At 46.1% G+C, this 13,061-nt stretch overlaps 1 protein-coding gene across 1 annotated transcript in view; it reads left to right on the top strand.

The window, feature by feature from the left end:
- Positions 1-10,746, top strand: part of SLC16A10 (solute carrier family 16 member 10) — a 136,717-nt gene extending 125,971 nt beyond the window's left edge. Inside the window, exons 5-6 of the mRNA XM_004580500.3 lie at positions 7,281-7,509; positions 9,787-10,746. Coding sequence (XP_004580557.1) covers positions 7,281-7,509; positions 9,787-10,019 — 462 coding nt within the window. The 3' untranslated portion in view covers positions 10,020-10,746. The remainder of the gene's footprint in view (positions 1-7,280; positions 7,510-9,786) is intronic.
- The last annotated feature ends 2,315 nt before the right edge of the window (positions 10,747-13,061 follow it).

Genomic DNA, 13,061 nt, shown 5'->3' with positions numbered 1-13,061 from the left:
TGTTCTGAAACTAAATAATGATGATAGTATAGTACAAAGTGGGGAGTAGACCAAAAGCCACTAAAACACACACTTTAAATGGGTGAACTTTAAAATACATGAATTATAGCCCCCCAAATCTCTAAGAAAAATTAGTTGTGAGAGGTTGGTGTTGTGGGTAAAGCTTCCACCTGTGACTCCAACATCCATATGGACACTAGTTCCTGTTCTGGCCACTCCAGTTCCTATCCAGTTCCCTGCTATTGACCCAAAATGGGGGAGAGGGCAGCAGTAAATGGCCCAAGTGGTTAGACGCCTGCATTTCTTGTGGAAGACCTAGAACCAGCTCTTGCCTCCTGACTTTGGCCTGGCCCAGCTCTGGTTGTCGGCAGCCATCTGGCAAGTGAATTAGTGGATAGACAGTCTGAGTCTCTCCCATTCCGTCTTTCAAATAAGTAAAAAAATCTTAAAAAAAAAAAAGCAAAGAAAAATGGTGGAACTGTAAGGACTGGTTGGAGACTAACTCAAGTATTTTAAGCAAGGAAACTGGGATCAAATGCAGGAAATTTGAGGTAGGGAAAATGAGAGTTTGAAGATTTGGGATCTGTGGCTCAGGTGACAGGCCAGACTGATGGCTTTGCTGCCCTAACCAGGGGGGATGATTCAGTTAAGTCTGAACAGGCTGATGAAGTTAATTTTTGCTGTGATTAATTTGGTGCCTGTGGGAGAAAAGCAAACAAAAAACACTGAGTCTGGAGCTCCTAGGATAGTCTAGACAAGAGACCCATGGGCCTTCAGCATGCATGGGCTATGTGGGGCTGAGTTGAGGTCCAGGGATGTGGCAAAGAACAGAATACCATGTTTCAGCAGTGTCAGGAGCTAGTTAGTAAGAGGGAACAGGAAGGTTCCAGAGAGGCCTTAGCGACAGGAGCTTGGGGGAGAGACAGGTGTGGGGACAGATCGCAGGCAGCACGGTGGACTTGATCCTAAAGTGTGGCTGTGGAAGGAAGGCACCCTCAGCCCAGAGGGGATTTGGATGGAATGCTAAGCAGGTCCACTTACCTTTATTGGTGAGAGACATTATTTGAGCCAAGCTTTAGAAAAGAGGTGAGATATGGGCACAGGAAGATGGTTGGAAAAGACGTTTACTGCAGGTAATGTAATTTCCGTTAACTGACCAGAAGTAGTAACTACCATTGTTCCGCCTTTCACACACCATACCAGGAGCTCCACCTGCATGACCTCACTAGCCCTTGCTATAGTCCTTTGAGGTGGGTGATGTCATCATTTCCACTGCAGTTGCAGATTGGAAGAACAGAGGTTGCTCACCTTGGTGTCCCTGCAGACAGGTCCACAGAAGAGACTGACCACACAGCTAAAGACAAGTGTAGTCGCTGCAAGCATGCTCCTTTTTTTTTTTTTTTTTTAAGTGCTTATTGTGTTAACCATCATCCCATCTTTTGTCAGTACCTCAGCAGCTCTCCTTGGCTAACATTTAGCTAATCCTAGAGTCTTGTTTCAAGTGTTAGAGGAGCCCTCTACTGGACACTTGTTGCATTGCAGACTTTCAGCTTCTCATGCATTCAAAAATTGGAAGGCTTCCTGCACCTCAAACCCCAGCCAGCACCCTGGAAGGATGGGGCAGACGGCACAGATGTGGCGTCTCTGAGCTCCTGGAGCAAGACTGAAGCAGGAGAAATCTGGGAATCCAAGAATACAGGAAGAGTGGAAAGTTAGGAGAGACAGGATTATACCCAACCTTGAAAGCCAAGATGGGGAGATTTTTCAGCCCAGTAGTCCTCTGTTGGAGGCAGTTGGCTTGCCTTTGCTGTTGAGCTGACCATGGGTACTCTGTGTGTGTGTGTGTGTGTGTGTGTAGGATAGATGACAGGGAGGAGGGCATAGTGCTAGAGCAGGGACAGATGCTGGTTCGGTGCAGACCAAGGTGCTACAAAGGAGAGGGCCAGGGCAGATTTGTACCTCCATGTTCTGCTCCAAAACAGCTGTGAAAAGTTTTCCCCTATATACAAGGCAACTACATCATATGCCACATTGTATGTGTGTGTGACATTTCTTCCTATTTACAGAAGAAGATATAGTCATTCCTAGGTTGCCCCATGTTTGGTCTGCAGTTACACAGCAGCGAGCTACAAGTTTGGATGGAAGGCTAACCCTCACCTGGCCTCTTGGAGACCTTGTTTTTATGCAAACAAGGAGCAATGTTCCTGGTTCTCCATGCACTCAGGACTCACTCCCTCGGCTGCTCCCACATCTCGCCTCTTGTGTCCCTGACCCAAGATTTTTAATGCCTGGCTGTCTGGCTTCACTGACTGCAGCTCTGCCTGTCTGTTGGTGCCCGCTCCCCCCTCGCTGGCTGGCTGCCTGTCTGTTGGTGCCCCCTCCTCCCTCCTCCCTCGCTGGCTGCCTGTCTGTTGGTGCCCGCTCCCCCCTCGCTGGCTGGCTGCCTGTCTGTTGGTGCCCGCTCCCCCCTCGCTGGCTGGCTGCCTGTCTGTTGGTGCCCGCTCCCCCCTCGCTGGCTGGCTGCCTGTCTGTTGGTGCCCCCTCCTCCCTCCTCCCTCGCTGGCTGCCTGTCTGTTGGTGCCCGCTCCTCCCTCGCTGGCTGGCTGCCTGTCTGTTGGTGCCCGCTCCCCCCTCGCTGCCTGTCTGCCTGTCTGTTGGTGCCCGCTCCTCCCTCGCTGCCTGTCTGCCTTGCCTGCCCTTTGGCTGAGCCTGTGAGTGCTGGGATGCTCTCTTTCTTCCTGGCTCTCGTTCCTTCCATTGGCAGTGTGTTCTGTCAGACATAGCTGCTCCCTGCTTTTGCCTCTTACAGCCCAGCCACATGGGGCTGTGATAGCTCATGCCCCTCCTGTCTCCTTAAACTCATGAACAGCCAGGCCTTACTTGCTGAAGAGACAGATCAACTTTCTGTCACTCCCCATGGCCTCAGTGCAGTCACAGTCCCTGGGGTGTAGGAAGCACGGTCTCAGGAGTGGGCCCCCACGTCACGCCCTTCCTGAAGCCCATTCATCTCGCCAGAGGGTTCCTGGTGGCACTTAGGCAGAGTAGTTGGTGCAGGGTGTACCATTAATAAATCCTTGCTTTTATTATGTTTTAATATTACATTAACAGGAGACCCTTCTTATCCTGACCTTTGCTTATAAGAGAACACAAGTATAGGAATTCATCTGACATTTCTGCTTATGAGTTATTCTCAATTTAAACTTGCCTCAGAATCCTAGGTTATAAGTATATTTTTTAAAGGTTTATTTTAGTTAAAAGACAGAGTGACAGGTATACTTTGCATCTGCTGATTCACATTCACTCCTTAAGTGGCTGCACTGCCTGGGGCTGGGCCAAACTGGGGTCTGGAACTGTGTCCAGGTCTCCCACGTGGCGGGCAGGAACTTTGAAGTCCATCAGCCATCACTCGCTGCCTTCCAGGGTGTATGTGAGCAGGAAGTTGCCATCTAAAGCAGAGCTGGGACTCAATCCCAGGCACCCTGATAAGGGACATCTGGACTGCTGGGCAAATGCCTGCCTCAGTGTGACTGTATTAGAGACTGTTCATGAGCCATTGTTCTCGTGTCCAGCTTCCACATACATACCCTCTTCCAGGATGGGTAGAGCCCATGGGTGGTGTTGCTCAATTTCGTTTGTCCATTTTCCTAAAGGTAACCTTGGGATACCCTTGAGCAAATGTTAGTCATTTCAAAACAGGATCCAAATGCTTCACAAGCCCCAGCTGGCATGAGGAACCAAAAGCCCCATAGTCTCATGGATACAGTGGTGCTGAGTGCCAGTGTGTCAAGTGCTGGTGGCTTGGGCAGGCAGAAGGAAACGTGGGCGTGTGCCATGGAGAGAGGTGGATGGCCCCTGTGAGGCCTTCCAGAACATGGCCTCTGTGTGCCTGGAGGCAGCCCTGGCCATGCTGCTGGGCAGAGAATTTCCCTTGAGTTCCTGGTGTACGCACAGAACTCTGCTGCCAGCTGCTTTCCGGTCTGGCTGCTGAGCCAGGGTCCTGCAGGTCTAGAAACTACACAGAACACACTCAGCAGGAGTAGCCAGTGGGGCCAGTGATGTGGCCGCCTCCCCAGACGCCTCCTGTCTGTTCAGGTGCAGCTCATTCCTCCTCTTGAGCCGCACTGAGATTCCTGAGTGAAACTGGAGTTTCTGCAGGCCGGTCCTCCTGATGATTGAAACAACAGTGGCAGACAAGGCTCTGGGCACCTAAACGAAAGCTATATATGTTGTTCATCCTCTGGAGCATGTGGCATTACAACAGAAGAGGTTGCCTTAGGTTGTTTTACTGAAGCAACAGAAAAATGGAGACATCTCAACTGATTTGTCTAAGTGTCAGTGTCAGACTCTGAAAGAGAATTAGAGGATCTAACCTGAGCTACTATGTCTGGGAAAGACGAGAATACAAGCATTTTGTGTGAAGGCCCCTGCCCACAAGCAGGAGGCTTGTCTTCCACAGCAGCAGGTGCATTCTCGCCAGCAGGGCCACCTTTGGGGCTGTGATAGCTGCCAGGGTACAGCACTGTGCCTTGTGACTGTGGCTACAAATGAGATAAAAAGAAAGGAGTTACTTTCCTAAGAAATGCTTAGCAAATAAGTATATAAATTTCAACGTACTCAGGTCTTAAATGTCAATTTTCTTTTACTTTTAAAACACAAATTTGTAAGTCACTGTTAAATAATTGAAAAAGAGAGACTATAACTTAGAATGGTCTGAATTGAGCAAGAACAATTTTGTAACCAAGTACTGGATTAATAAATAATATATCCAAATTGTATAGAAATAATAACATTTGAAAATCTTAATTGATTTTTTACAAAGCTAAACAAAGTTCAAAAACCTAAAGGAGCCAAAAAAAAAAAAAAAACGTATAGAGAAATCAAGAAAATGACCAAAAGGCAAGGATCTGAGTCTCCCGTTACATAAATTGTTCCAAGAAAATATTTGTTATTAAAGCAAAACTGACATTGTGCCAAAACTAGAGTTGGCTTTCAACATAATTGTGAAATTTCATGGAACTGTGATTCTTATCTTTAAAGAAATTTGTGCTGTCAGCCAGGACAGACCAGGACAGCAATTGGGCTGGGCTGAGATAGGCTGCAGCACCCACCAGCAGGAGCTGAAACAGGGAGCAGGCTAGACCAGGCCAGGCTGCACAATAAGATTATGGATGCTGAGGTGAGGCGAATCATGCCACCCTGGGTCCAGTGGGGGGCCGGGCATGTGAGTCCCAGGGATCGGGGATCTGGCAAGGCTCAGGTAGCTTGGCTTAGGTCCTAGGGCCTACCGGCATGGTCAGGGCCAGGTTCGTGAGCTGCAGAGAAGAGGGATCCAGTGGACTTGGGTCATCTTGCTGACCCAAGTATCTTTCCGAGGTCTGGGGGCCTGCCTTCTAGGTGGCTGCCAGATTTATGAGCCCCAGGGGTGAGGGAATCTGGTTTGGTTTGGGTCACCTGACCCGGGTCCTGAGGCCCACCTACTGGGTAGGTGTTGGGTTTGTGAGCCCCACGGGTAGGGTGTCTGGTGGGGCTTTGGTAGCCTGGCCCGGGTCCTTGGGCTCACCTGCAAGAACATGTCCTATTTAGTGAAAAAGACAGAGCAGTAGACACGGGCCCTGGTGTAAAAGGAGAATATGACAGCTCATTTGGTGCCATAGTAGAAGGAGAACAGAACAAATTGGACAACTACCCCAGCCAAACAAGGACAACAGAAAAATCTCAGTGAATGGAGACTTGAGGCTTATACTTTGTCAGCCAATGGACATTGGGGGGAGGGGGGGACATCATCCTTGGATCGGTGAAATCAACAGCATTCCAGTGCTATCCAAACCACTTGGGCAGAACCCTCAGAATATGAACACATATTCTGATTGATATGAGGTGGCGGTTCCTCATCCCTGGGCACTGGGACATTTGAAGTTGTGTGTGGCTTCCCTCTGTCTCTCCCTTTCCCCTAGAAATAACAAGAAGAAATAGCAAAATTGGAAACAATGAGTTCACCCAGTTTTATCTAAACCTTGATCCTTCCCACCATGATCAACCATGTAATTATTAGAAAAAATAAAATTAATAATAAAAAATAAAATAAAACACTCTAAAGAAAAAAATCTGTGCAGAACAGAATAAGCTGAGAGTAGGAAACACATTAAAAGAAAAACAGGGCCTGGCACAATGGCCTAGTGGCTGAAGTCCTTGCCTTGCATGGCCTTATTGCTTAAGCTCTGCAGTCCCACTACCTTCTGAGTATACCCTTGGTACCCAGCTCACCAAGCTGTTGATGGGGATCACCAGTGACGCTACCTAATGTGCTTGGACTAGTGCCTGAGAAGTGGCATGATAGCTACCAATCTAGCCTTTAAAAATAGGATTCTTTTAAAACATTTCTACTGACAAATGAATGGTGCATTGTTAGTTTATGTCGCAAAAATTGTAGTTGTCCATTCCCTCTGTTTTTCTTGAACTCACCATAGTTTATATACACCTATAGCAGCACCTGGGACACACCTCATTTACAACTATTTATTTAAATATCCAACTTTTCAGAATCATCCCAAGGGTCAGGACCAAGCTCATTATTAAAATTCATACCACACAGCACAGTGCCTGCCAAATGGCAAGCAAAATCAAGTGTCTAATTCTGTTAACACTAAAATGGAAGTATTCAAAATAAATATCCTGAACCTTAATTCTGATGTCCTTAAATATGTGTATATCTGCTAATGAGATGTACCTAATTTCAAGGATTAAAAAAAGATTTAAGTGTTTGATGAATTTGAGCTGATTGAATTTGAGTGACTGGAACAAGATCCTTAAGCCTCACAGTGTCTAGTACAAATAAATTTTTTTATATAGTCTAACTCCAAAAGAGTTTGCAGGCAGGGGGACAGAGCCTATCTGAGACAATGACTGTCTGTTCTCCTCAGTGGGTTGCTGAGAAAGGACAGGGAAGAGGGAGGGTTGGCTTTGTTTTTTTTTTCACATTTTAAAATTATTATTATTTTATGATACAGTTCCATAGGCTCCTGGTATTTCCCTTATCCCAGCCCCAATTCCCGCACCCCCTCTAACTCCCCCCCAATTCCCCTATATCATTACTATAGTATAGTTCTTCATACACGGTCATATGTCCATCATTGCGGGCATGGACAATGGCGGAGTGGGGGGTTGGTTTTGCCAGGCCAGCTGCCTGGCAGTCCTCTGGGGTTGCCCGCGTGTTGCACATGTGTCGCTCATGGCCAGGGATCCTCCTGCAGGCAGAGCTGACGGTGTGGTGTCTTTCCTAGGTACTCTCCTTTTTCTTCATTGGTCTGATGTCCATAATGATTCCCCTGTGCAACGTCTTTGGGGGTCTCATCGCTGTCTGCCTCATCATGGGTCTCTTCGATGGATGCTTCATCTCTATCATGGCCCCCATCGCCTTTGAGCTGGTCGGTGCCCGGGATGTCTCCCAAGCGATTGGATTTCTGCTTGGATTTATGTCTGTCCCCATGACTGTGGGCCCCCCAATCGCAGGTAAAAATGCTGGTCACAACATTTCTGCTTCAGGTCTGAAGTCTTACTTGCATATGAAACATAACTGACTGACTGCTGACCCTTTGCTTCCATTGGGCCTTGTCACTAACATTTTTAGTAAGACTGACTGTAATTGAAAGTATATTGAAAGGAGTAGTTGAGAAGTCCCTAGTAGTCTTTCTGGCATCTGGAACACTTGAAAGAACAAATAACAGAGAGAGTTGGGCTTGTTGAGACTTTCATGATTATTGAATTCCACTTAGCATGCAAGCTATAAAGGAACAGAAATAGGTTTGAGTTTTTTTAAATGAAGATTCTGAAAGATTTTTAAAGAAGCATGTTTTGTGCAAGAGATCACACCCCATAAGGAACAGGTAGTGAAAAGTAACTTCTGGAAACAGTACAAATGTCCATCAAGGCCTGAATATAAAACAATGAAATATATCCATCCATTCAATGATTACCAATAACTTGACATAGAAAGAAACAAAGTACTGCTACCAGCTGGATAAATGCACTAAATGCCACTGGACTGCTCACTTCAGAATGGTTAGTTTGATGTTATGTGAATGCATCTTCAGAAATCTTTTGAGCAACAGTATAAAGAATTCTCATGTTCTGTGTTACTTGGTTGTGATTTAGTCTACCAAGATGTCAAACAATTAGGCTGAAACAGAAACGTGGGTATTGTCACCCATGTCGGTACATGCCGGCCTTGGTGAAGTTCAGCTCAGGCCAGTTTTCTACCCACATACACACTGCCAGTCATGAATCAAGCAAGCAGAGGGACTGGAGTTCTAAAGGCCACAGTTCCTGTAGAAGAACCCTCTGCTCCTTCCTCTCTGCCTTCAATGCATTTTTATGCTTTCTTTTATACCCAACAAAGTCAGCTTTAGTGTTGCTGGGTCTGCAGCAGATTAGAATAGCACGTTAATAGGAATGGCATTGGCCACCAGATATGAATACATAGACCCCAAAGGTAAGGACTGTGCATGATTAAAGGTTCTTCCAAAACAGGCTGAAAACCACCCCACAGACACCGCAGCTCATCACTAGCTTCTGAGGCCAGCGTGATGTTTGTTAGGATGGTAGGTTCAGTTATGTATGTGGAAGACTCTTAACTCAGAAGATAGGGAAATCACGTGTTTGGAGGTGTTTTATGGATATACCGAGAGCAAATGTGTACAGTCATCAGGATGTGTTGGTACTGATCTCTGTTCTGTATTAACAAAGCCAGGTGGAGACTTTTGGTACAGTTTGGTCACTGAACATTTCAGGTTACTCGAGATGTGTAGAAAATGTTATACTTTGCAACTCTGAGGTTTGGAGTTTCTTAGGGAAATTAGAAATAAAAAGTACTCTAACATCTTTCAGAGCAGAACCGAAGGACCAGCTAGAGTGCCACACAGACTAGTGCTAGACTAGTACTGCCAAGTCCTGGTGTTTTCCAACAAGGATCCAACAACCTGGCTTGTTCCATCCTGGCTCAAAGATGTGCAGTTTTCATGACTTGGGATTTCTTAATAGACTTACTCATTTCATTTAAAAGATTTACAAAGATAGGAAGAGGCAGTGAGAGAAATTTTCCATCTACTGGGACACTCCCCAAATGGCTGCAACTCCAGTCCAGTACCAGGATTCAGGGGGACTTCTTCTGGGTCTCCCCTGTGGGTACAGGAGCCTAAGGCCTTAGGTCGTCCTCCACTGCTTCTCCAGGCCACAAGCAGGGAGCTGGATGGGAAGAAGGGTAGCCAGAGCTCAATGTGGTGCCCATATGAGAAGCTGCTGGCATATGGCAGAGGATTAGTGTGCTATGCCACCACACTAGCCCCAGTTTTCATCATTTTAGCTTATAATTTCGGAAAACCACGAGGTCCCAGGTGGTTGGAGCTACAGGTACACTGAGGTCTGTGAGTGTGAGTGGGCCTGTCTGGGGCACAGACATGCTGCATGGTCTGCCCATCACCAGCAGAGCCTGGGATCCTCAGGACCCCCACATGACTTCAGAGAGATTTCCTGAAAGCACGGGCTTAGTTGCAAGTATTGGTCCCAAGGAATATGTTAGCCGTATGAAAACCCAGGGGCCCTTGCTCCAAGGCAAGATTAAAAAAAAAGAAGAAGACGACCCTTCCCTTTTTCCTGTCTTGTTAGGCTTGCCTTTCAGATCATTTTGCTAATAAATGTCTGATGCTTTGTCTGAACCTGTCCTGGGGTTACAAGCCTGGCACCGCTGCGAGCCACCCCATCTCTCCTGGTGACAGCTCTTTCCCTTCACAGGGCTACTTGAAGACAAGCTGGGCTCCTACGACGTGGCCTTCTACCTCGCTGGAATCCCCCCGCTGGTCGGCGGTACGGTGCTCTGTTTCATCCCGTGGGTTCACAGCAGGCAGCAGAGAGAGAACAAGCAAAGCAGCGGAGAAGAAAAGACGGAGAAAATGTTGGAGAACCAGAACTCTCTGCTGTCCAGCTCATCCGGAATCTTCAAGAAAGAATCTGACTCTACTATTTGATGACTGACACACCCCCACCAGACTGGACTTGCTTTTGCGTATTCAGCAAGTTTCCCTTTTATATAAATTGGAAATTCCTTATTTTTTTAATCACATCCTTGGAATAGCACAATAATCAGGAAACTGAACCAGTTACTACACAAACCACCTTCTGCCACCAGATAGCTGATATCTCCACAAGTCTGAGGAACAAGACTGAGACATGGAAACAAATGCAAAAGGCAGATATTACGAAGTTTTGGAGCTATGTCATAAAAAAAAGCAACTTTGGAAACTGTGAATGTGATTTAGCTTGTATAAATATTTGAAAATACCTCAAGCTATACTGAAAGCGTTACAGTTTGGCTAGGAAGAAAATTATTTTGTCTGTTGTCTCACATGGTGTGTCTTTTTAGTTTTAGTCCCTCACCTCTGTTTGAATTTCTTCTGTTCCTTCGTGAGATAGCAGCCCAGATCCCAGATTACGCCAGAAAGTTCAGCTCCGTTGCTCGCCTGTGTCAAGTGGTGTGAAGCTAAGGCATTCTGACTTGTTGCAGCGTCCAGGGGCCTTCTGGGAAAAAGTGCAAACACCGCATTCAGAATTAACCCGTGTGCTGACAAGGACCCCACCCAGAGGGCAGAACTTCAGAAAAGAGGCATCTCTTCCAGTCATCTTTGTTCCCTTGGGGTTTGCAGTGTGTTTTTCACTCAAGTCTCCAGAAACATCCCACATTTCTGGACTTGTTTTTAACAAATAAAGCAAACTGGAAAAAGTGAAAGAGGCTCTGGCACTTGTAACTTAGAACTTCCCTGACTGATGAATTTGTGTTAGCACTGATCAGCAAAGTCTTATTGAGCACATTATCAGGTTGGAGTTAAAGGCACCAATGACGGGGAGCAAGACCTTTGTATCTGGGGAGAAGATGTCTTCATAGAAATGGCTCTCTGAAGTAGATGGGTGTTAAAGCGGTCAAAGTGCTCATTAGGAGAGGCAGCACCTACACTTCCAAGACTTTCTAGCAAAACTTTGTAATCCTAGGTGTAGTCATACATCACTGCACCGCAGGGACACATCCTGAGCAGCGTGTCGCTCGGGGACATCACAGAGTGTGCCCAACACAGGCTGTGGCAGCACCATGTCCCCAGGATGTCAGCTGAGATGGCCCTGCACCACAGAGGGCCGTGTTATCCCAGTGTACCCCCCATTAACATTCCTGGGTTGTTTTTTTCCTGTTTCTATTTCTGTTTTCCTATTTCTATTAAGAAAGCTGTCAGTTTCAAGGGCCTAAAATTCAAAGTCAGGCCAGGACCCAGTTTCATGCATAAGACAAAAGCACTTTCCCTGTTTTAGTACTTAGACCTCTGAGAGTTAGTAATATATAAAGTGTATTTAAATCCTAAGCATAAGTGTGTGTGTTAGATCTTCCTTGAATGCTTCTTGTTCATCTGGGAACAATGTTTTTTCTTTCTTTTCTTTTCCCAAAACACCCATTTGTTTGTAAATTATCTGCACAGTATGGAACTTCTACAGTTTCATCAGTTTCGTTCTTCATTGTTCTTAAAAGTTAGAGTCTTTCCATTCCATGTCTGTAGCTGAGACAGAGGTACCTGAAGGACAGGCAGCACTCCAGGGGGGTTGGAGGGAAGGGAAGCTATTATCAGTCTGAAGATCCGGTGGCTCTCCGTATCAGTTTTATCATCTGACAAAGTGTGCGTATTAAATATTGGATTTATTTTTAACAGACTTTTTCTCATGAAGACATTCAACAGTGTATTGTTCTATACTCACAGTATAACTTATTACTTATAATAGTTTCATATTTCACATTCAGGTGTCTTTGGTAATTTGCCCATGGAAGGTTCTGTTGTGGTGGGAGAAAATCTATATTGTGGCTGTCCTGCCTTTTCATGCTGCACTGTAAGCTTTTAGCAGGTGATTTGGACACATTATGTCATCAGCTCTTTCAAACTTTGCTTGCTTAGTTTTACCACAAGCTTTCAGGAAGTTTAACAAAAATATACCAGAAAGACTGGTCATCCAAGCTGCCATTATAAAGGGCCCAGTGTTTTGTTTTCCATTTTAGCTTAGATTCTTAAAGACATCCCAAATTGTTAAATGAAAAGTTTACTTTTTGAAGACTTCTGAAATGTCTTTGCTTTAGATAGGGAAGTTTAAAAAAGATAATAATCTGGGCCCAGCACGGTAGCCTAGTGGCTATAAAGACCTCACCTTGCATGCACTGGGATCCCATACGGGCACTGTTTCATGCCCCAGCTGCTCCATTTCCATTCCCGTCCAGCTCCCTGCTTGTGGTCTGGGAAAGCAGTGGGGAGGATGGTCCAAGGCCTTGGCACCTTGCACCTAATGGGACACATGGAGGAGGTTACTGGCTCCGGGATTTGGGTTGGCGCAGCTCTGGCCATAGCAGCCACTTGTGGAGTGAACCAGTGGATAGAGGATTTTTCTCCTTCTCTGTGTAAATCTGCCTTTCCAATAAGAATAAATAAATCTTTAAAAAAAAGTAATAATCTTTTTTTTAAAGATTTATTATTATTTTTTTTTATTACAGCCAGATATACAGAGGAGGAGAGACAGAGAGGAAGATCTTCCGTCCGATGATTCACTCTCCAAGTGAGCCACAACGGGCCGATGCGCGCCAATCCGAAGCCGGGAACCTGGAACCTCTTCCGGGTCTCCCACGCGGGTGCAGTGTCCCAACTGCTTTCCCAGGCCACAAGCAGGGAGCTGGATGGGAAGTGGAGCTGCCGGGATTAGAACCGGCGCCCATATGGGATCCCGGGGCTTTCAAGGCGAGGACTTTAGCCGCTAGGCCATGCCGCCGGGCCCAAAAAAAGTAATAATCTTAAACCCACAAATGTCCTGCTTAGTTGGTTCCCACATTATACAGCAAAATGACTCACCTGTCCATAATAACATCTTCAATCTGAGACTGTTGTATTTATGTATCATGTAACAGGTAGCTCTAAGTTTAATAATGGCATGAGCCAAACTGGGTCTGTGGTCCAGAAAACCACCATCAAAAACTCCCACAGGGAATTAGA

Source organism: Ochotona princeps, chromosome 1, assembly GCF_030435755.1.
Source record: "Ochotona princeps isolate mOchPri1 chromosome 1, mOchPri1.hap1, whole genome shotgun sequence".
In the NCBI taxonomy this organism is placed as follows: Eukaryota; Metazoa; Chordata; class Mammalia; order Lagomorpha; family Ochotonidae; genus Ochotona; species Ochotona princeps.
This window is presented reverse-complemented; position numbering and strand designations above follow the sequence as displayed.